General features: G+C 58.5%; 1 protein-coding gene across 2 annotated transcripts; it reads right to left on the bottom strand.

The window, feature by feature from the left end:
• Positions 1 to 2929: 2929 nt before the first annotated feature.
• Positions 2930 to 22597, bottom strand: Traf2 (TNF receptor-associated factor 2). 2 transcript variants are annotated; one of them, XM_013506640.1, is made up of 11 exons: positions 21194 to 22597; positions 19088 to 19305; positions 18459 to 18537; positions 18072 to 18170; positions 13310 to 13471; positions 11920 to 11994; positions 7860 to 7934; positions 6409 to 6690; positions 5948 to 6125; positions 4107 to 4255; positions 2930 to 3520 (listed from the first exon to the last, which is right to left on the bottom strand). In XM_013506640.1, exons 2-11 carry the CDS (start codon positions 19273 to 19275, stop codon positions 3302 to 3304), a joined length of 1506 nt encoding a protein of 501 aa, XP_013362094.1. In that variant the 5' UTR covers positions 19276 to 19305; positions 21194 to 22597; the 3' UTR covers positions 2930 to 3301. The 2 variants fall into 2 exon arrangements, with proteins under 2 accessions (XP_013362094.1, XP_013362093.1); XM_013506639.1 differs by lacking the exons at positions 7860 to 7934; positions 21194 to 22597.
• Between the last annotated feature and the right edge of the window lie 1457 nt (positions 22598 to 24054).

Below are 24054 nucleotides of genomic sequence, written 5' to 3'. Positions count from 1 at the left end.
TTATCAAAACTCAAAGCTTTCATCTAAAAAGATACTGCTAAGAGGGTGAGGCACAAACTACAGACTGGGAGAACGTATCTGCAAATCCTGCACCCGACAGTGGACTTGTCCAGAGTGTGTGAACAACTCTCACACTCAACAGTGAGAAAACACTACCCAACTTGAACACGGAGATGTGACTGGCTCCGCACCAGAGAAGACAGCCTCCTCAGCAGACACTGGCAGGTTCACAATGACTCAGTGAGTCCTAACACTGTCCCACGTGCTGAGCATGCAGACTACATCCGCAGTTCCAGCTGCTTTCGAGGCTGAGGCAGGACTGCTGGAGCCCGGGAGTTCGAGAACAGACTGGGCAACATAGCAAGATCCTGTTTTAAAAACATTGATGATCATGAGCCGGTGTGGTGGCACACGCCTGTAACCCCAGCACTTGGGAAGCTGAGGCAGGATGGTAACTACTAGTTCAAGGCCAGCCTGGGATACAAAGTGAGTTCAAGGCCAGCCTGCACTACGTAGCGAGACCATCTCAAACTCCCTCAAAAAGATGCAATAACAAAGACTGCACCCCTGCGGTAACCCGGAAATCCCACTCTGTGTCTACCTTCAGAGAAATGAGACCAGCTAGACAGCAATCTACACAAAGGTCTCACCCTCTGGGAACCACCCGAATCTGCCTCCCCAGGGGGACTCCCCCACCGTGCCTGCCCGTGCTGCGGACACTGCTCCACAAAGACGGCACACAGATCGCGGGAAGGCACCAGCTGAAAAGCACTCCCTGGCAGTGTGACACAGGACAGCTGTGCAGGAGTCTGGCGGCCTCTGGAAGCTGCATGTTCGGCCCAGGTGGAGGGCGAGGTGGGCACACCCAGGGGGCCAGCACCAACACCCACAGCAGCCTTTCCCCCAGCAGCGAGACACTAAATCCAAGCGGGACTCTGTTAATCCAGCTTCAACAAGCGGCAGGAGCAAGCTGTGTGCCGTGGTTCTATCCAGCAACGTTCAGCAGGGCCCGTCTGTAGGGCAGCTGAGTGCGCTGTCCGGGTGTGGGAGGGATGCAGTGGCTGCTCACAGGTTCCTTCTGGGGTAGCGAAACGCCCTAAAACGAGCACTGATGGTGCCTGTCGAGACTGGGAGCTGGGGTCTGAGCAGTGCAGTGGAGTGCATCCCGCACTGAGCTAGGGGAGGGATGGCGGCACTGAGCTTCCCCATGGTGCAGGCCCAGCTCCCTCTGCAAGGTGAGGTCAGGACACCCCCTCACGGGCAGCAGGGGAGCAGGGCCACAGCAGTAACCCCCTTCCACTGCTGGCCACACCCTGCCCAGGGGCCCAACAGGTAGGCAGATCCAGCCCAGTCTCTTCTGCTGGGCTGCCACTACCCACCCTGCACAATGGGCCACTCCTGAGTCCAACTTGGCCCTCTTCCCCCACTGTGCCCTCTGCATAAGCATCTTCGCAAACTTCTCATCTAACAGACCCATTTCCAAGCCTTAGTTTTTGTTATTGTTGGTGCTGGGGACTGAACCCTGGGCCTCAAATGCTAAGCACATATCCTACCCCTGAGCCACACTATTTCCTTTCCTTTTTTTTTTTTTTTGGTTGTTGTTTTGAGACAGGGTCTTGCTCTGCGGTTCAGGCTGGTCTTGAATTTACTATGTAGCTCAGGCTAGCTTCAAACTCACAGCAATCCTCTGCCTCAGCCTCCTGAATGCTGGTATTATAGGTATGTGCCACCACACCCAGCTCCATTTCCTTTTAAGATAAAAAATGGACTCAATGATCTACCTTGAACCTAAATCCTAATTTAAAAATATATATGTCACATTCAAATTCCCAAAGTAGAAACTCATTATATTAAAAACAAAACTTTAAACCATTACTTAAAGGGTCACGTAGGGGCCAGGGATACAGCTCAGCAGCACAAGCGTCTGCCTGGCAAGTACAAGGTCCCGAGTTCAATTCCCAATTTAAAACAAAAAGGGTCAGGGGCTGGGGATTTAGCTCAGCGGCACAGCACCTGCCGGGCAAGTGCGAGGCCGTGAGTTCCATTCCCAGTACCAAAAGAAAAAAACCAAACAAACAAAACAAAAAAGGTCACATTTACATTTGAACAGACACGGCTCAAAGACCTGACCAAAGGCTAGGCAACTGGAAAATCAGCTCTCCTCAACCAAAAGGAACCACGTCTGATGTGCCAGTGGGAAAATGGACAGGTTCACACTGCAGTTCCATGGAAAGATCCCCAAGGAGCCCTAGGCCCGGGCTGGGGTAGCCGTGTCCCCAAGTCACGTTAGGAGGACCAGGGGCCACCTCCCCACTCAGCAGCCTGTGAGCCCCAGGCAAAGAGCTCTGGGGGGAGGGGTGCTCTGGGAGGACCACGCCCAGCCCATTGCACAGCAGGCCCACAATGGCCAAGGGGCCTGGGCATCTGTGCCACTGATGACATCACCAGGAACTCAGAGCCAGGTCCCAGTGGGGCACAGAGGCGGGTGTCACCAGGCCAGCCTAGCACCTGCTGGGACTCCAGGTCCAATGACCGCTGCATGTCTCCAACACTGTTTCCAGATACAGAAACGGCACAGGTTAAACAGCCAAGCGGGACGGGAGCTTGAGCCCCAAGAGCACACACGGCCAGACGCAGGGTGGCTGTTGTCCCGGGTGCCACGCAGCCTGACGGCTGACCTCACCTGAGCATCACCACCGCGGGGGACGACCTGCCAACACCCAGGAACCGGGTGTGAGGAAGCTGCCCCGCCTACTGGTGGCACCGCCCGCGTCCAGGCCAAGGGCCACTCCGCTGCACCTCCCTGCACTCACCCTGGCCTCAGAGTCCCCAGGAGCTCAGAGCACCCGGGAACAGACAAGTCGGCGGGACGCAAAGGCAAGACCCTGAGGGTCACCACTGCCCAGGCTGATGCTAGATGGACACCATGCACCACGGGATCTCAAGGGTTTAATACCGATGGCTCCACAGCCCAAGTGTCGCCCCATGGGCTCCCTTGAGCCACTCTCCTGTGCAGTACGTGTGGGGTCTGAGCCCCGTGCTCCAGGGCCCCTCTGCAGGCAGCAGCCCTTCTCCTGGTGGCGGCCGACACTCCTGCCACTGCAGCAGGCCGGGAGCCTGGGCAGAAATGGCTCCCGAGTGCCCACACGGGTGCAGGGCCCTTCCATGAAGGCCGGGGCTTTCCAGGCCAGCTCCTCACGGTCTCTGGCGCAGAGAGGGCGGCAGCTGCTGCCTGCCTGCCAGTGTGCAGGGCCCTGGCCCAGTGTGACTTCTCCCTAAGCACTGTGTCCCCCAGCTGTGGCTAAAGCCCCGTCAAGTCCACAATGGCCTTGATGAAGATGGCATCATCCCGCACATAGGAGTTCTTGGCCTCCATCTTGGACACGGGGCAGAAGAGGGGGCAGCCGCTGGCAATGTTCATGTCGCTGACCGGCCTCTGGAAGGATGAGGAGGTCACATCAGGCCTGAAGGCGTCGATCACGTGCTCCCTGTTGTTCGGGTCGAGCAGCATCAGCGTCACCTAGGAGGCCCCGGGGAACCAAACTCTGAGCCAGGTGCCCACGGACCAGCCCCAGCGAGTGTGCCCACGCCCGTGCCTCCTGCCCCACACCGGTCTCAGGCCAAGCCCCACCGCGGCATCCGTGCTGCCGTGCGGCTTCCACATCACCTCACCCGACCCAGCTCCACCACAGGTCAGGAAACAGCCATTCTCGGGGAGCACCCAGGCCTGGTGGTCTGGGAACCCACAGAGGTCTGTGGGGCCTCTACATCGTCCCTGGGCTGCAGAGGAGGGCAGCGCTGGGTCCCCTGTGAAGCGAAGGGGCTGTCCCCTTCTGGTCCCAGCCTGGTCTTTGGAGACTCAACTCTTTAGCCAAGGTGGACCCCAGGTTGCAAGATGTCACAGCAGGAGAGGGCTCCATGCTCCACTCCCAGAGCGGACTTTCAAGCCTGGTCTTGGAGCCAGGGGTCAGCATTGCAACCAGCAATCAGAAGCCACGGTGCTCACCAGACCCACTGAGAAGTGCCACTGGTGCCACCCCATCCCGGCCACTCACCACACCCCACAGACCCCTGGTGCCTCTCCTGCCCCCAGGACAGCGCCACACCTTCTGGTTGAATGGCCAACGCAGGAGAGCATCGTTAGGGCCTTTCATCACCACAAAGAAGAGGGACAGGTGCGTCCCCCGCCCGGTGCCATCGCCATTCAGGTAGATGCGCAGACACATCTTGTAGCCGTACCTGCTCGTGTAGAAGGCTGGGGGGCAAGAGAGGGCTGTGAGGGCAGGCGGGGTGCAGCTCCTACCCAGACCGTCACGCCCGAGGGCCTGGTGGGGACAGCTTGCCTGGGCAGGGACACCTGGAGCCACTAAGACCTTGTGCTGGGCATGCCCTGAGGAGCTGGATGTGAGCTGTCCACCCCAATGTGGGTAGCTCCAATTAGCTGAGACCCAGAGGGGACTAAAGCAGAGGAAATGCACACTGGCCTCCCCGCCCTGGGGCTGAGACACCCTCTTCCCTGCCCCTGGCCACCAGAGCTCTAGCTCTAGGGCTCTGGACTCCAGGACTTGAACCAGCAGCTCTGGGGCCCCGAGGTTTCTGGACTTAGACCAAACCTCCCTTTGGGCATCCAGGGTCTCAGGCCACCAGACGGCCTGTCGTGTCCCAGCATCCACCACCAGGGGGCCAGCTTCCCTAGCAGATTCCTCTCCTGTACCTACAAGCGGGTCTGGACTGCTGGCAGGTGTGGAAACTTAACGAGCCACGGCCCACTAGGGCTCCTCTGGTCACGATGGCTCTGAATCCTTCTGCTTTCGTTCCTCCCCAGGCAAAGCTTGGCTGTGCTCCACCCGGTGCCCCACAGTGTACCACACCAACCCCAAAAGCAGCAGGCCCCACTACTACTGGCTCCTTCAAAGCCGTGCCAAAACCAGCCCAGTTGAGCCGGGGCTCAGGCCCAGGGAACTGGCTATCAGAGTCCCGAGAGAGGCACCAGCACCCCAGGAGTGGCTGTCCCCCTGCTGGGCCTCGGGGGTGGGCCTGTGCGTCTGGCCCAGTTCCAGCAGTCAACCTGTTCCCATTCCTTGCAGCCTCTGCTCGCTACGGGGCCTAGTTACGGGCATCGCCTGAAGCAGGGCTACATGAGCTGGCCTCCTCGCCCAGGTCTGTGGCAGGTGCAGCAGCCCTCAGAGGAAAGACACTGAGAGAAGGGGCCAGCCCCAGTCCCACGTAGCACGGTGCCTATGGGAGCCCCGGAGTTCTCCCAGCATAAGCTTGAATCACAGAGTGTGACTCCATTCCTATCTGGTCCCTGCAGAGGTAACATCAGGATGTGCCATGCGGAGGACAACAGTGGCACCAGGCAAGGTGCCAGGGTGACCTGAGCCAGGAGAAGCCCCCAACGTCTTTGCTTGACCATGGAACCCACTGCTTCAGCAGCAGCTTCCAGCAGTGAGAACAAAGGGAAGGAGCCTCCAGAACAAGGGGGCTCTGCAGCACCCCAGGAGACCGCCGGGCGGCATGCTGGGAAGAGGGTCCCCACAGGAGGAGACCACATAGGAACAAGCCACAGCCTGAGGGCCCAGGCGCCTCCTCTAGAGACCCAATGGTGGGGTGAAGGGAGAAACACCCACGCGAAAACAGGCCAGACTGGCCCCATCCCAACGCCCAACAGCCACATCCTCACACCCTCCCTCAGTGGCCAGGCTCCAGGGCCCAAACCAAGCCCACCCATGTGCAACCAGGCCCTTGAGTCCCAACTCCCTCCTGAGGAGGACATGTGGCCCCCAACCGCCCCCTCACCAAGGAGGCGCAGAGGCTCCCGGTGCCAGCTGTGGACAGACCCCAGCCCTGCCTGAGAGCCGTTCCATGGGGCCACGGGCACAAGGGGACACAGGTGAGGGATGCAGGGCTGCAGGACCAGCAGGGTGCTGCGAAGCTGAGACCACACCTGGGGAGAAGATGGCCGGCGTTCGGCCAGCCACAGCCTCCTGGCGCTTCCTGCTGAAGTCGGAGATCTTCCAGATGAAGACCCCATCGTAGGTGGCAGCCTCCAACTCCAGGACCTTCTGCTCCAGGTCAGCCATGGCCAGGTCCTTTAGCCCAATGCTCCTCTCCAGCTGCTGCACCTGTGGACAGGAGCACGCACCCCTTACGGGAGAGTGGTGACAGCCACCTGCCCCTGCCCAGTCCCTGAAGAGAACCACCCTGCTGCACAACCCTCCCCTGCCCACGTAACACAGGCCTGAGGAAGGACAAGTCAGCTCTCAGGGCCTGTGAACCCCAGTAGGATCCCCTACCCCTAGAGCTCAGACATGCAGGAGCCAAAGCCCACGACAGCAAACAGGCCGAGGTGCAGAGGGCTCTACACTGCTCCCCGGCAACATGGCCACCAGCCCTGTGGGCACCAACCTTGTTGCTCAGGGCCTCAATCTTGTCCTGGTCCAGCCGGTGCTGCCGGCTACAGGCCTCTGCAGTCACAGCCACCCTCTCCACCTCCCGGTTCAGAACACAGACAATGTTCTCGAAGGTGGCTGTCTTCCGCTCCAGGGCCTGGCACCGCTGCAACAGTTCGGACTCTGACTGGCTCTGGCCCCCCGGGAGGGTCTGGGCATCCAGGAGGGCACTGAGCAGCAGGGCCAGGTGTTCCCGCAACTGCTGCCCCTCATGCCCCTCCAGCTCCTCAACTTCCACCTGTGGACAGAGGGAGGAGGCTGCTGGCACTTGTGTGAGGGGCCTTGCTGCACTGGGGCAGGTGTCCGAGATGCCTGGCAACAGCTCAGCCTCCTCACTTTTGTCCTCCTCGTCTGCATGACAGCATTTAATCTGCCACTGTCTAACAATCAAGTATGCCTCAAAATTATAAAGCTTCCTATGTAACTTTTTTTGCTTCAAAAATGAAAAGCTGGGCATGCTGGTATGTGTCTATAGTCCCAGCACTAAGGAGGGTAAGACAGGAGAACCACATAAGCTCAGGAGTTCAAGGCCAGCTCAGGCAACACCGCAAGACATTACCAATGTATGGATGGATGGATGGATGGATGGATGAGAAACACCATTTAAAAAGTTGCTCTCAGGGAAAGGTGGAAAACAAAGCTAGAAGCCAGGCTTCCCTAAAGAAGCATGACTTCAATTAAGTATTTTTCAAACTTCTTCAATCGTATCAAAAAATGTTAAAGACACTCTTAAAAATCAAAAGTGCATAAACCAGGTGTGCTGGTGCACACCTGCAATCCCAGCACTCAGGAGGCTGAGGTAGGAGGATCAACGTGAATTCAAGGCCAGCCTGGGCTACACAGTGGGTTCAAGCACTATCTGAATTGCATTGTGAGACCCTACCTCAAAAACAGAAAGAAAAAGAAAGGGCAGGGCAGAGGTTGGGGGCCATAGGGGCCCTGTAAATCGGAGCCGGGCATGAAGACATAAGGCGGGGGCCCAGGGGCTTGGGAGGGCTGTGCCTCGTCTGATTTCCCCATATAAACACCACAGCAGGCGACTGGGGGCAGAGAGGTGGACAGCAAGGCACCTGGAGGTGGAGGGGCAGGATCCATCTGCTGACAGTCCAGGAGCCATCAGCCTCGATGTAAGTGTGGGCTGGAAGGGGATGTGCATGAGTGCTGGGCTCTGGGGCTCTGGCTGGATACCTGGGCAGTGGTGGTGCCCTTTCCTTTCCTGGGCAAGATGGAAGGATGGCATACGGGCAAGGACGGCAGGACGAGGTGCCAGCCACAGTGAGTCTAAGGGTCCGCTGGATGTCCGGGGGGGCGCTCGGGTACAGGTGTTCCAGAGCCGGGTGGCGGGGAACAAGCGCGGATGGAGTCAGCTGGGGCCGGGAGAGCGGGTGCTGTGAGGGGGACACTCACCAGCTCAGGGCAGCCCACGGCGTGGAATCTGCAGGGGACCCGGCACTTGCCACAGGTCCTGACATGGTCCTGAAACTGGAGGGGCAGGGGGCGAAGTGCCAGGGCCATCCTCAGGCTCACTCCATCTCACCCTTTCCATGGTGGCCGCAGCGCCAACAGACCCCCGAACCTCTGCACTCTCACCAGGACAGAGCAAACAGCCCACGTGCTCTGTCCAGATGAGGGGCTCTATCTTGGGCTGCCCCAGATGGCAGCTTGCTTAGGGAGGTTCTGGAAAGTAGCTGTGCCATCACTGCCTTCAGTCTCAGGGATATGTGGTGTCCACAGGACAGCAGGGCTTGTAACCTGAGTGCGTGAGGCCCAGCCAGCCCCTGGAAGCCCATGTGCAGGGACAGGACAGCACAGCCGGTCACTGCACACCGGGACAACTGGAGTGCAGGACACCAGCCCTTCCCTCTAACACCCCGAGCCAGGAGGCAGGCGGTCAGCTCTCGAGTAAGAAGACGCACCTGCCAATCCAGAAAGGAGCCAGGGTTTCACCTGCATCCAGAGCGGGACTCGTCCTAACCCTAAGGACTAAAGTCCAGGAACAGTAACCAGAAAACCGGGAGCTCTGCCCCCAACAGAGAAACCTACACTCGCCATTAAGCAGGCATTGTCACCTACATCTCCAGCACTGCGGCAAAGTGCTCAATCACATCCATGTTTAGGAAGTGTAAGCTAGAACTCCCCCCAGATACCCTGGCTGTCATACTGTGACACCCGACACCAGGTCTGTGGGGGGCCAGGGGAAGTGCCACACTGCAGCACCTGCAGAGCTCAAGGAGCTGGCCAGCACCCCACATGCCCAACACCGCCTGTGTCCTCACTGGTGAACGCACAGCCCTTTTATTCTTTCCTTAAAATGCACCCTTTAAAACTCCAAAGCCACTTGAGGACAGCAACGCAGCATGACAGTCAGTTCCTGTCCAGCATGCGCGAGGCCAGGGTCAACCCCAGCACTGAGAACGCTGCAAAAGCAAACCAGGTCCCTGGAGGACACAAGCCCGCAGCTCACTGGCACAGCAAAGCCGCCAGTGCAGCCTGGCACCGACACGTGTGTCGAGCACAACAGGGAATCCACAAAACCTGAGGCTCCCAACCACATGGGCAGCACACACATGGGTGCTGCTGGTGTGAAGTCGGGGTGCCCAGCAGGCTAAAAGAGGGCACCCCGTCAATGTCACGTGGATGGAAGCTTCCCGCAGGCAGGGGAGGAACACAGAAGCTAGAGGGCTGGGATAAGTGCACAGCGCCTTTTCCAGGGACACGGCCCCTGCTGCTGTCACTGAAGTGTTTGCAGTGGCACCGCTGGGCACAGGAGACTATGGGGTGGAGGGAGCCACCCAGCCCAGATAACCCTCGGAGCCCTCCACCGTCAGAGCTGGAGTTTCCACCAGAGAAAGCCCAGCGGGGCTGGGGGCTGAGGTACAGCTGGGACACAGCTAGGGCAGGCACCTCGGCTTGGCCACCGCAGCAGGGTCTCCGGTGTCTCCAGAGCCTCTGGCTCCTCCCATGAGCAGCACACAGCCCCTGCTGCGGTCTTGTCACCACCGTCATGAGTGGTGGGTAAGCAAAGACGGTCCACAGCAGCTGCCCACTGGCTTCCAGGCCATGTGGCCATGAGCAGACCAACGCCTGCAGTGTCGTAGCCCACATGGCTCAACCTGCCCTTGCCGGGGGCGGGTGGGGGGTCCCAGGCAGGGAAGGCTCCTCCAAACCCATGGGGGTGCATATGTGGAGCGAGGAGGAGATGGCATGGTGGACCCACGCAAGGTTTTGACTTCAAAATTATGTAACTGTTTCATAAAATCAAAGAACTAAATTGTCAAAAAGGCAAAAACTCCAGTTTTAAAAATAAACTGAAAAAAAAAAAAAAAAAAAAAGAAACTGGAGCAAGCTGGGTTTGGTAGAGCACACCTGTCATCCCAGCACCTGGGAGGCTGAGGCAGGAGGATCACAAGTCTGGGTCCCGCCTGGGTAACTCAGTGAGACCTTGTTTCAAAAACTAAAAAGGGCTAGGGGTGGAGCTCAGTGTAAAGACCCCAAGTTCAAACCCAAGACTGAAAAAACGAAGGCGGGGCCTGGGATACAGCTCAGCGGTACAGCACCTGCCTGGCAAGCTCAAGGTCCTGAGTTTGATTCCCAGCACCAAAAAGAAAGGCAGGAGAGGAAAGCAAATGCACTAACTATGCCAAGTCAGCAGCATGGACACAAGGCCTCAGAGCACTGTGCGGCCAGGGACAGCAGCTCTCAGCAGTCAGTCCTGTGCTGTGTCCACTGCCCACCGCCTCCTTCCCTTCGTGTGTACAGGACACCCATGTCCTACCCCAGGTGTAAGATAAAACTAGCCAATTTTTGTCAGAAAATAAGATTTTCAGCAGAGAAGAGATAAACATAAAAATCTAAAAAACCAAATCCTCGTGACCCTTGTACGAATTAAAACACAGGCGTGAATCCACTCCTCACCCTCCCTTAAAGGCCTGGGGCACAGAGCCCACAGGAGCTGCACTGAGACCCAGGCCCCTAACATCAGCTCCCCAGTGCCAGGGAGCGGCCCTGCTAGAACAGAACAGGCCAGGGCGGTGATGAGGAGATGGGTGAGCCGTGGAGCTATGGGAAGCTATGCACACAGGGAGACGGGAGGGCAAGGAGGAGTAGAGCCCACCAGGCCTGCTGGGTGCCTGGACCCTGACCCCATGCCACAGCGGAAATGCACAGGAAGGCTGGGCAGCACAAGGCCCCACCACTACAGGTTCAAGCCCCACTACTACAGAAACACAAACACCACTTAGAAAAGCACAGGGAGAGGACTAGTCCTGGCTTTCTGGTACCAACCACGCCGGGTTGAGCACTGGCCAGAGGGAAGACAGAGGAGCAACTGTTGGCCACAGCTGGCAGGGACGGCACCTGCCAGTGCACAGACAGACCTGAGGCACAGGGTACCGGGCCAGTGTCCTGTTCCCCACGGGGCTGTCCCGCCCGCCACGAGCTGGAGCACGGCTGGGTGTGGTGGTGCACACCTGTAACCCCAGCACACAGGAGGCTGAGGCGGCACTGCAAGTTGAAAAGGGCTGGGGATGTGGCTCAGAGTGAAGGCCCTCGTCTTAATCCTCAGCCCCCTCAAAGAAAAAGAGCTGGAGCCTGACCTTTACACTGAATGAAAAAGCCACCCTGGGCACCACTGAAGGCCACATGACATGAGAGAGCACTTGGCCAAAGCCACAGGGGGGACCTGGATGCAGGACAGCTGGACCGGCAGCAGAGGCTCTGCCCCAGCTCCACCCCGACTGGGACTCCAGGCCCCGCTGTGCTCAAACCTAAACAAAAGCAAACCACACTGCTTTTTTTTTTGTACCAGTAATCAACTCAGGACCTTGCGCTTGCCAGGCAGGCGCTGTGCCACTGAGCTGTATCCCCGGCCCAAAAGCAAACCCAGTGGGCAGGAAGATGCCAAAGGGAAACCAGGCACAGGGGCTCAGACAGTCTACAGCCCTGGGCACTGCCACCAAGGTGCAGACCGCTGACCACCACCCAGTGTGACCACAATGGCTCCAGCCTGCCCGCCAGAGACAAGGCCAAAGACTGCACATGCCGCTGCATCCCAGTGACCTCCGTCCAGGAGTCACCTCTGGGGCCAGCTCTGCAGACAAAGACTCACACCCCTCTCCATATCTACATCGCTTCCGAAAAGACCCAGCACAGGTCCATTCCAAGGCTGCTCACAAGCAGCAGCTGGAGGAGGACGACCAATTTAACCCTGGCTTCCAGGGTGACAGAGGTGGGGGGCTCTGTGGCACAGCACCTCCCTGGCTCGGGCAAGGCCCCGGGGCTCATACCCAGAACTGCACACACAGCATACGGCATGCACCAGGCTAACAGCCTATGCTGGAGGATAAAGATCTACTGGCCAGAACCATGGCTGCCACGGCCCAGTGACATACATACCCTGTGACCCCACAGCAGGGCAGCTTTGTGTCACAACCCCACCACCTGACACAACAGACACCAGGCAACGTACCTTCTCCCGAGGGATCTTCTTCTTGCCGCAGCCATCGCAGATCAAGGGGAACTTGGGGCAGACCACATAGTGCGCCTGAGGAGGAGCAGCCGGGGTTAGCTGGGTGCGGCTGTGAGGAAGAGGGGTCGTGCAAAGGGGCAGCCCTGACCACGCATGCCCCTCTGTGCCTCTGTAGGGGGCGCAGCCCTGGAAAGCACCTGCCGGCACCCCGAGCTAGTACTACACTAGGCTTCTTCCTGCTCCACACTTCCAGAGCTCACAAGAAGCCACTGCAGAGGCCGGGAAGGGACATCCACTTTGCCATGTGACTTCAGTAACACAGGGTCCCCGTGAGGACAGAGACAGAAGTGCCAGCCAGAAGATGGGAGGTGCGATGCATGCGCTGACCACTGGACGGGGTGGCCAGACCACCTCTGAGATCCTGGCATGCTGCTGCAGACGCCCAGCGCCTAGCCACCCTGCTTAGACCTGTCCTCGTGGGGGAGGTGGGCACAGAAGTAAACCCAGCGAGCAGGGAACAAGCACATGGAGCAGATGTGGGAAGCATTAAAGACGGGTTGACCTGAGGTGCTGCTTCAGTGGATGCGAGCCTCGAAGGGGCCCTGTGGGACCTGTTTAGACAGCAGGGGCGGACAGCTAGCAAGTGGTGTGACAACTACCACGCTGTAAACATGGCTGCTACAGTTTAGACAAATGTCCTCCAAAGGCTGTGTGCAGTGGGATGGTCCCTGCGTGGCCTACAGGGAGAGGTGGAGCTTCAGGAGCCATAGCCTAGTGGGAGGTCTGCAGGTCGCTGGAGGCACAGCCCTAGGGGGACACACGACCTCACTGCTTCCTCTCTCTTCCCGGCCATGAAGTGCCACGCACTCTGGAGCCAACATGACCTCAGCGCTGGTTTTGGGACAAAGCTGACTGGCATGGCAGTGACAGAGGAGTGGCTCTGTGCCCTTCAGAAACACACTGCCAGCTACTCTGGATGAAACATGAAGTCAGGCTTGCTTGCTGACAGTCTGGGGAGGACACACCAGCCTGGTGCTGGTGACACTGCCATCCCTCTGCCGGGCAAGCACCAGTTTCTCTATTGGCTTTCTTTTTTTTCCGGTACCAGGGATCGAACTCACAACCTTATGCCTGCAGGGCAGGGGCTGTGCCGCTGAGCTAAATCCCCAGCCGCAGGCACCAGCTCCTCTAAAGATGCTTTCCAACCCGGCTCGGCAAGGACTTCACACTCAAGCCCAGTGCCACCCAGAGCCCTCCACCTTGCGCCTCAGGAAGTGCTGACAACCACAAACACAGGCACCAAGGGCCAGCAGCAACAATGCCAGCACCAAACTTGGCCCCTATGCCCATGGGGCAGCTACTGCCACACAGGTCATGGTGCCCAGCGCACCTCTAGGTCCGATCGGCAACAGGGCGCCCGGCAGTGGCGGCAGGCCAGGCTCCTCTCTGGGCACTCCTGCTCAGCATGGCGCTCCTTCTCCCCAAGGCGGACTTGGCCTTTACACGCAGGGCACTCCGTCAGCAGGAACGGGCAGAGTCCTTCGTGGCAGCTCTGGCAACAGAAGGAGGAGGTGTGAGCAGGGTGCACGAGGACCTGCCGCCAGCCACAGCTCATGCACACAGCTCGGTGTCTGTGTGCTCCTCCTCCTGCCCTGGACACTGAGCTCCACACGCTCACAGGCCTTCCCAGGCCTTGTGCCTTCCCCTCACCTCTTCCCTCCCAGTCCCACTGACCCGTCCCACACAGAGGTAAGGGACCCTACTGCAGCACATCTCTCGCCCCAGCCTCCGGAACAGCTGTGCCCCAGTGCCATTAGCTCCTGGCCCAGAAAGTGGCTCAGGCTCCTGCCAGCCCAGCCCTGGCACTGTTAGACCGGAGTGTTGCTGTGAACCAGCACAACCCTCAGTGTTTTTTTGAGGAAAAAGGGTGAGAGAGTTTAGAAATAAAGAGAGGAAAGCTGAGGTCAGGTGGAGTCTTTTTTCCTGACGGGAGGAAAAGAACTGCCTAAGGACTACAGAGTCTTTACTTGTGTATTTGTGAGGTTAATGTCAATTTTAACCTCTCTGCCCAACAACTTGTTAATGGGCTGGAACAGCTTGCTTATATGGCTCGGAGCTCTCCATGTTTTGGGGCTGGCTTTGTCTTAGCCCCACTCATGTGATCGATCTTCAGCTTTAGCCGCTCCCCACAGGATGTGGGAGGCAGGAGACCCACAGGAAACGCAGACCCATGGAGGTGGCTGCTCACGGCCCTGGAGCCGGCATGGTCACCAGCAAAGGTCCAGCCATGAGACAGTCAGGGTGGCACATGCTGTTCGGAGTCTCCGTGGGCGCCTCAGGGATCTACACTGAGCGAAACAGGACAAGTGGCCAGCGTGAAGGTCGAGACCCTGCAGCCCGCCCCAGCCCACCCAGGAAGAGGGAGCGCAGGCGAGGGGAGGAGCTAATGACTCGAGCCAGGAGCCCCATGGTGAGGGGAGATGGGGGCATCCTGAGGAGCCGAGAACCCTCAGTGGCAGCAAAGGGTTGGGAAGGCGGACAGCATGGATGGGCGTGAGGGACTGCGAAGGAACACAGGCTGTGCCCATGCCACAGGGACAGGCCCAGCCCATGCGCCCTCGTCCCAGTGACTGCCCTGCCACGCGGGTCTGGGCAGAAAAGAGACGAGACCTGCCTGAGCCTCCGAGTGCTGCACCCGCCAAGCCAGACAGGAGGGAAGGGCGCGAGCCACCACAGCACCTGACGAGACACACGGATGGCAGCAACCGGGGAAGTGGTGACAAAGGGCCAGGATCTGGACACACTTGGGAAGCCAAGGGATCTGCTGCCTCCTCTGCATGCTGTGCCAGTCGGAGGAGAGAGACCAAGCAGGACCCCAGGGCTCTGACAGCCACAGGAGGCACAAGGTCAGCTGCAGAGGACAAGGAGGCATGGTAGCCCAAGGCAAGTCTGAGGGCAGCGCGCTGTGGTCACTGCAGGTGCATGGAGCTGAAGCAGGTTTAGCTTAAGTTGTGATCAAATAAATGGGTGTGGTGGCGCATCCCTGTTATCCAGCACTGTTGGAGGCTGAGGCAGGAAGACTCTGTCTGAAAACAACAAGTGAAAAAGGGGATGGGATATAGCCCAGTGCGAAGCCCCTAGTTTCAATCCCCAGTACCACGAACAAGAAAACATAAAAGACAGAAGTAAACGTAGATTGAACTAAAAGGCCGTTCTTGGGCTGGAGGTGTGGCTCAGTGCTACAGCACTCGCCAGCACAGGGCAGGACAGGGTGCTGCTCTTGAAGTTTTGTCAGAACAGAAAGTTCACAGGGCTGGGACACAGCCCGCCGGTAGAGTGCTGCCTAGCAGGTGGGAGCCTATGCCTGCTTTAGTCCGGGTGGCGGGGACACACCTCAAAGAAGCCTGGAGAAGGCAGAACCTGCTGCGGACGAGGGCGCTCGCTGCCAGCCCCAGGCATGTCTGACCAGCCAGCTACAGCACCTCGCCCCTAGGCTGGGGTGAGGCTTGGCAGCACAGCACAGGCCCAGCAGGGGCCCCTGGCCCATCTCCAGCTCCTAAAGTTGGAGCAGACGCCCCGCAACCCACTCGGATAACAGGATCGAAGCACAATGTGCTCCCTGAGCCCACAGACAGCAGCTAAAGAAATCAAGATTTATTCAACCACAATTCAAATTCAACTCTTTTTTTTTTTTTTTTTTTTTTTTGGTTTTTCTCCGGTACCGGGAACCGAACTCACGACCTTGCGCTTGCCAGGCAGGCGCTTTGCCGCTGAGCTAAATCCCCAGCCCCTCAAATTCAACTCTTAACTGAATCTCCAAAGAACCGGGGCTGATGCCGCACATGCTGCCACGCCTGCCCCTCCAGGCCTGGGCCTGCTCTTAGCCCATAGCTGGAGCCGGGGTGACCTGGAGGCAGGGACGCTGGGCTCTAAACCACTGTGCTCCTAGAAGCCAAGGCGTCACCAAAACGGAAAACTACGACCAAAAGCTAAATGGGACCTTTCCCCATTTTTCCAAACCTTCCAAGTAATTCAGACCACCAAGCAGAAAGAGTTTTAGCCTCAGGGCCACTCTTCCCAGTAACACCCTGAGACAACTGAGCAGACAGGCTGAGGGGGCAGGGCTTGGCTAGGATGTTGCCTCGGCCTCCTGGACACTTGCCGCCAGGGAGAGGTTTTACCATAAAATCAGGCCTCTGACAGCTGTCCCAGAGCAGGGCTGTCCCCCCACGACCGAGACCAGCTCCTCGCAGGGACTTTCCGGAGCTCACACAGGATGCAGCCAGGGACTTTCCAGCCTGCATGCCTGTGGGGCGGCGCAGCACTGGAGTCCCTGGCCCCCAGCCAAGCCCACATAGCCTCAGGGACACCACAGGCCTGGGGGTAGCAGGGGCCCCAGGGGAATCCACCCCCCAAGGGCTGGAGCTGGTGACCCTGCCTGTCCCTTCAGCGCCCCCACTGCCCACCCCACATACCTATCCTCACAGGGTGCCCCAGGCCCTGCCACCTACCCCAGGACTACCTCCCTCACCAGCAGCAGCAGGAGCAGCGCCTGGGGCTGTGGCTCTGGACCTAAACAAGACTTCCTGTGCTAGGGAGAACAGTGTAGCGCCTCCCACACCTAGCTGCAGTCAGAGGTGCTCCGCCACCAAGGCATAACTCAAGAGTCTTGAGCTGGTCAGAAGTCAAGGGAGCAGCTGGTATGCTTAACACACAGGAAGTGCCTATCCATCCCCAGCATCAAGAAAACAAAACGAATGAGGGAAGAGGGGCCAGGGCACACGCAGCAGAGAACACGGAAGGAGAGAGGATCCCAACTTCCCCAGGCCCTGGCACAGTCACAGACCCACAGACCAAACACCTGGGTACAAGGCTTCTCTGGGGGCCCAGGCAGCCCTGGCCACGGAGGCCTCAAGTGTAGGAAAGCAGCCCCCGACTGGGCCGGAAGGGCTATCCTCAAGGAACCTCCCCACTCTAAGACCCCAACACCTTACTCTCTCAGCAAGTGACTCCCACCCGGCCACCAGTCCCCTGTCCATCTGTAGGACCTGACCACTCTGGACCCCGGGGAGGGGGTCCTGCAGGAGCCACCCTCCTGACTGGCTCACTCGCTCAGCAGCTGGTCCTTGGGCTGCTCCCTGCTGCAACACGTGCCAGTTGCATCAATGGCGTGGCCCACGCAGTCAGCCACCCTGTCAGGGGACACGGAGGGTGTGTCCACCTCAGCCTACGCGGATGGTGCTGCTGCTGCTGCTGCTGCTGCTGCTGCTGCTGCTGCTGCTGTGAACGTTCCCGTGCAAGCATCTGGGGTGAGACGTTCTGAGGGGCAAGGACCAGGTGGAGAAACAAAACAGCTAAGGGGCTGGACGCACACTGCAGGGCCTAAGTGTGACAACAGGACCACACTGAACTCCCCAGTACACTGGCTTCTGCTGGTATAGAAAGACAAAGCACAATGACATCAGGCACCAACCCATGGTTACCTCTGTCACTGGACACAAGTCCTTCTGTGAACACTGAATGTGTCCATGAACCGTGTGACTTCCAGTGTCAACACAATTCTCAGCAGTACACACCTGCAATCCCAGCTACCTGGGAGGCTGCAATGGAAAGACTGTGAGTTCAAGGCCAGCTTGGCTACCTTGGGGAGACCCCATCTCAAAGAAAAACACAAAAAAAACAAGAAATCATGTGTGGACACAAGACACTACACAAACCCCATGCAGCTTGAAAACTGCAGGTGCCCACACAGAAGGACCTACCCTCCATCACTGGGAAATCTACCAAGGCAAATACAGCACTCCAGGGCTGGCACAGGGCCAGATCCTCACACACAGGTACCTGCAATTCTCACATCCCACCGTACACCTCCGTGGACAGACAAGGAAACAGACACAGGGAGGGAAAGGCCCAGCTCCATGGTGCAGCAGTGTGCGCTGGATGACTTGGTCTCTTAAACAGACACCTTCTGAGGTGCAGCTACATCTTCTGACCACAGAGAGCAGACAGGCTCCACTCCAGCAGGAGCAGAGGAAGCTCTGGAGACCACTGCTCTGGGGCATGGCATCTTGAGCAGTGGAGAGCTTCAGCTACCAAGCCACCTGCGGGAGCCTCAGAGTAGCCAGCAGCAACATAGGGACGCCCCTCTTTACCTCATATTCCTTCAAGGTCCCCTTCCAGGTGCACCCCTCGTTGGGACAGACGGCTGGCAGGCTCTCCACCTCCCTGCGGGCAGCATTGTCTGGAAAGGCCTGGAAAGAGCAACAGCCCTCGGGTTAAACCTCTGCATCCCACTGCAGAACACGGGCCACCCCAGGTGCGGCCCCTACCTGACCAGCCAGTGCCACCTTCCTGGCCACGGAGGGCACAAGGCAGCCCAGAGGACCACTCCCGCAGTGCAGCAACCTCTCAAACCCTGAGCATGCACATGTGTGCTCAGCATCGCAAGCTTCTAAGGCCTCATTCTGCCACCACTGTTGCAAAGGAGATTCTAAAATGACTTCTGTTCAGCACTCCTGGCTTCAAGAAATTGTACTCACTGAGCTGGTTTCTAAGATAGAAATGCCTTCCTCGTAGATCCCCTCCTGAACACAGGCAGCGCAGTTCTGAGGCCCAGAGCTACAGGACAGAGAGAAACAAAATCTACTGTGAAACCTGCTATGAAAAAGAAATGCCTGCTGTGGGTCCGGTCTACAAACTTACTCCGTACCACAAACTCTTAAGTTCCTCTCCGGAACATAAACAGCACTGTGCATCACCTGTACAGATGCAAAGATGGAAGCCTGCGCGGGGCAGGTGTGAGGAGCAGAGCTCCCAGCCAAGGACTCCCTACTTCTGGGACAAGCTGCTCCTTTTCTAAAGAGGGCGTTGCCCAAAGCCTCGTGCTCTGTGACACTGGTGTCCCAGGTGCCCAGCAACTCCTCCCTGCCACCCAGGGCAGCCTCTCGGAGTGAGACTCTCAGTGCCTACGTGAGCAACAGTGGAGAGAACAGCTGTTAACCCTGATGCTGCTTCGTACTTAGCCCTCTGTGCCCCCGAACAGCACCGCAATAGGTACCCAACGTTTGAAACAGTTGAGCCTGCAGCATCTGGGGAGGTCTTAGACGGGAGCCACCAAATCTACGGTGCAACTCTGATCCCAGCGCCACCCGGCCAGCAGCCCGCACACCTGAGGATGCTGCTTAGGCAGAAGGAGCAGTAGCGGTGGCCACACTGGGCCTGGAAGGGCCTCCGCAGGACGTTTCTACAGGCAGAGCACAGGTACTTGGCCTCGAGCTTGGTCCCCAGGAGGGTCTTGGAAAAGCCCGGCTGCAGCAGGTCCAGGGAGCCCAGGGGGGTCACACTGGCTGCAGCCATGAGACCTGGAACCCCACACGCCTTGTGGCCCTGAGGAAGAATACACCACATGATGCCTAGCCCAGCACAGTGTGGGAGGGGATGAGCGAGGCGGATCCTGAGAGGGTCTGAGGAGCAGGATGTGAGCACAGGAGCCTCGCAGACAGGCAGTGCATACTGCTGCAAGGGAGCAGTATGCACTGTGGAGCTGTGGGAGCTGGCCCCAGTGTGCAACCGGCACCCACATCGACCTTGGCTCCCACGCTGGGCACCAACTCAAGGGCTTCCCACAGGCTGGAGCCCTGCCTGGCAGAGCAGGCTGCCTCCCCACGAGCACCTCCATCCCGTGCCTGTGGCTCTGTGACTCTGTGTGCAGGTGACTGGGAATGAACCCAGGGCATCTGCACAAGGTACATCCTCAGCCCTGCATTTTTTTGTAGCTTAGTTGCCCAGACTGGGTTTGAACTTGCAATCCTCATGCCTCAGCCTCCCAGAGCGCTGCGATACTTGTGTGCACCACCACACCCAGCTTAACAATGGCTTCCAAGACGGACCACACTGTACCTGCCGGTTCCTCAGGTCCCGGACATACCTAGACCAATGACACCCAGGTAGGGGACACAGCTGGCCGGCCACGGTGCTCCCCATTTGCTATCAGTGCCCCTCACAGTCCAGACCAAACTCACGGGCCGCGAAGCCCCTCCGAGTGTCCTCCAGGCTCCCAGGCCTGCTGCCTCTAACCATGCCAGCCATGCCTGCAGAGCGGCTGCCATCCTGTCCCACTTTCCTCACTGTCCAGCCGTGGTGCCATCTCCACCCAGGTTTCTCTACTGGGCTCCCATCTGGCACCCCGGAATGAGCGCACAGCAGGCCTCCCTGCCCAGCAGAGTGGGGAAGAGCACTGCTCAGGGCCAGGCCAGTGCTAAGATGCTGGCTCGGCACAGCGCTCTTGGCCCCTGAAGGTCCTGGCAGCAACACCAGCAGGCCTCTTGGGAATCTGGAACTCCACCACAGGGAAAAGGAAGGAGACACCAACTCCTGACCCGCTCCCAGAGACGTCAGGCCTCTCCCCCGCCAAGGCTCACAGGCGTAGGCCCTCGCCCAGGGGTCTGAGAGGACACAGACCTTGAGCTCCCACTGACACGTGAATGACACCAGGGATGGGGGCCTGCGTTCCCTATGACACCCAGAAACAAGCAGGCTGCCTCCTGCACCTGGAACCAGGGCTGGCCAGACGCCAGCGCCCACTCCTCCTTTTTGGCAGCTTCTCTGCCACATCCCCCTTCCAAAAGCAGCCCAAAGGCTGGGGCTGGTCCTAGGCCACGTTCTACCTGGCCATGACACCTCAGAGCCTGGCGGAGTGAGAATGAGGCTGTCCCTCATGGGGAAATGACACTGTCCAAGAGGACTCGGGGCAGCCAGAGGGGCGCGCCAGGCCATGCTGCAGTGTACACAACCCAGCAGCAAGGCGGGACTGGGGTCTGGGGGTCCCACGATGCAGGGGGGCAGCAGGCAGCACCAGCACAACCCCAGGAAGCCCTCAGCCCCCTTTTCAGCATGCTGTGCTCCATCTTTGGTGTCAGACACCCTTCAGACTTGCAGTGGAGATGGCCTCCCCTCCTCTGTAGAAATGCCGGGAACACCTTGTCACTGGGCAACTCAGACTCAGGAAGCCGGCCCCTGCCTCGGCCCGAGCCCTGGCCCCTTTCCCCACATGCCCTGGAAGCAGTGCCAGGACACACACTCCCGTCTTCGTGACATCTGCCAAACCAAGCGCCGAGCCCACTCCCCGCCAGACACCCATGCCAGCAGCAGTGGTTCTCTCTTCCCTGCCCTGCCGCCTGCTCCATATTGGGGGGGCGGACCCTCACCCACAGCCTCTTGAGAGTCGACCCAGGTCTCATCACCCTCCACTGCTCCCAAGGACACCACGGCTTACCAGGTTAGGCCTGGCCACACCACCGCGGGCCCTGAGGCAGAGCAGCTCCCACGAGGCAGCATTTGGCTGACGGCAGTCACAGTCCCATTCCCACACGCCATCTCCATTTCAGTTTCACGTGGTAAGACACCCCCCCGCCCGACAGCTGCCACATGCCACTGTCCCCTCATTCCACAAATGCTTTCAGACCCCAGGTGCCGGCAGAGCTGACCCTATGGGCCACTGTGTGGTGACTCTGAGGATGGCAAGTCTGGGGGTGAGAGACGGAACCCAGCAGCCTTCAGGGACCTCACATTTGTGTGATGTCCAGAGCTCAAAGATGCAAGAGATGCTACCTGTAACCCTGGAAAAGGAGTGACTCCCAAATGGCCCTGAACGGCGTACTTCCGACTCAGAAAACTCGAGCCCCTAGGATAAGCAGCTCAGCCGCTATACAACCCGTGCCCCGGTGACAACCCATCCCACAGTCTCCCCACTGAGCACCTGACACCAAGTCTATGGAACAGCACCCTCTGTGGAGGAGCACAGGCTTTCCAGCCCCGGTTCTCGAGGGAGACCCCACAGGAGGCCCTCACAGGGCCGTGGCCGGGAGCCCTCTTGCTGTCCTGGCCAGGTCTGGCCCTGGATGATCAGCTCAGGACCACACGGGTCACCCTTCCTCTTGGGCACACAGGGGACACTGTCCAGGACCAGCCAACGCTAATAAGCATATAATGTATGACAATGCCATCTGTGTGGCACTCCCGAACATATGTGGAGCCTACATGTACTCCCCAAGCACCTACAAGAGGGGGAGCTAGGCTCTGCAAACAGGACAGCACCCCCATCACTATGCATCTCTCAGAGGGGGTCATAATCTCCTTGCACCATGGATGGGCCTGCTCCCCCTGGCAGCAATCTATACAGATGTTCTGGATTGCCACATGTAAGCCAAGCACAGGGCCACCACGCCTGTATTCCAGCTACTCGGGAGGCTGAGGCATGATTGCCTGAGTCCAGGAGTCTGATGCCAGCCCAGGCAAAGCAGTGAGACCCTGTCCCCGAAAAGCCTATGCCACACCAAGGCCAGGCTCAGTCACCTGCTCACATCCACACCTGGCAGCACCACACCCCCAACCTGGTGTCCATGTGACCTGCTGCACATGTGCTCGAAACAGCAGCCAAAGCACATCAGACCTCGCTGCCCTCCATGCGTGGCATCTGAGTTTCCCAGGGTATTTCTTTTTCTCTGGTTAAAAGCTGATAAATTGACCTCATGAACCACTAATGGCAAAAGACATTGCTCTGAATCACTTCAGGTGGAGGGATTTTCCCATTTCAAATATCACTAGTTTAAAAACCCACATTCTTGCCAGGAGGGGTGGCTCATGCCTATAATCCCAGCACTCAAGAGGCTGAGGCAGGAGGATCACTGTGAATTTTAGGCCAGCCTGAGCAAGTCAGACACTGTCTCAAAAAAAAAAAAAAAAAAAACACATTCTTTAAGTTAAAACTCCATTTTAGGTTTGTTACATCAGATACGACCAAATTCCATGTTCTGTGTGGACAGAGCAGCTGCACAGGGCAGGACAGGAAGACAGGCTGTCCTCCTCTTCCTCCTCCTCTCTCTCCTGAGAGGTCTTCCCCAGGCTGCTCTTCCGGCTGCGTGGGAGCTGGGGGACATCTTCTGCCTCCTGACCTTTTTGTCCTCGAGTAATAAAAAGGGCAAAGGCCAGAGCAGACAGCAGGCCCTGACTTTCACATCAGTTCCGGTTGCAGAGACCACCAGCACCATCCAGACAACTCCGAGTTGAGCGGTCAGCTGCCATCACACTACGAAGCGGGCACTCAAGGGCCTGGCACCCACCCTGCACCTTAGGGCTCTCGGTGCTTGTGGGCTTCTGCAGGTATAGCTCTGAGTCTCGTTCAGAAGACACCATCACGAACAGGTGAAAGCCCTGCATCAAAGCTGCACACAGCCTTCCCACTCCACCCGACACGCTGTAGGCTGAGCGACTCGCACTCTTGCCAGCAGCCTGGCTGCTTGCGGCTGCCCACGTGCAATGCACAAGAGCAGGGACCAACACCACAGCGCGACACATAGGGAACAGACAACGCAATGGACGGGCAGCCCAGGCTGCTCCTGCGTGTGAGCTCACACTGAGGAACATGGAGTTCGTGCGATTAGCACCTGACGGGAACCCAACATGCACTGTAGCCCTTTCAGGTTCCAGACCAGCTCACTGTAAAAACTCCGTCAGGTCGCTTGGCTAAGAAAAAGACCAGCACCACTCATATGACGGAGCTGTGGGAGTGTGCTGTCCTGTAAACCATTCCCAAAATGGACTGCTTACCTCACACAAGAGCCCTGTCCCCCAGACACAGCAGGACTCAGGCAATCCTCCCATGGACGCAGCCTTAGGACAGGCAGAGCCCAACTGTGGTAACAGAATCGAGGGGCCATTACCTTCAGGGGCCAGGGCTGCCTCCACAGACAAAAGCACATCTGGTGCACACCTGGCTTCTGAGCACAGAAACTGTCTCCTCTCCCAAGGAGGCAGAGTGGTGAAGGCGGAAGGACCACAAGCCCACACCTCCTTTTTCAAAGCGACGTGGTGAAGCCTGGAGAACGGCCCTCCAGGAAAGCTGGGCGCCAGGGGCCTGGAGCTGCTGCCCTGGGAAGAAGGAGCAGGACAAGGGCAAAGGCAGCACGAAGACCAGCCCCAGCTGGGGGCACCAGGCAGCTAACATCGCTTGTCTTGAGTCAGGCTGAGCAGCACCAGCAGCGTGTTACAAAAACAAAATGTGCCCCAACTATGTCACCAAACCCTAACTGGGTACACCCTGGGGGAGGGTGCCTTGCCAAGCACAACCACTGGAAT

Source organism: Chinchilla lanigera, unplaced genomic scaffold (assembly GCF_000276665.1).
Source record: "Chinchilla lanigera isolate Chin_1 unplaced genomic scaffold, ChiLan1.0 scaffold00112, whole genome shotgun sequence".
Lineage (NCBI taxonomy): Eukaryota > Metazoa > Chordata > Mammalia > Rodentia > Chinchillidae > Chinchilla > Chinchilla lanigera.
Note: the sequence above shows the minus strand (reverse complement) of the source record. Positions and strands in the feature narration are given on the sequence as shown.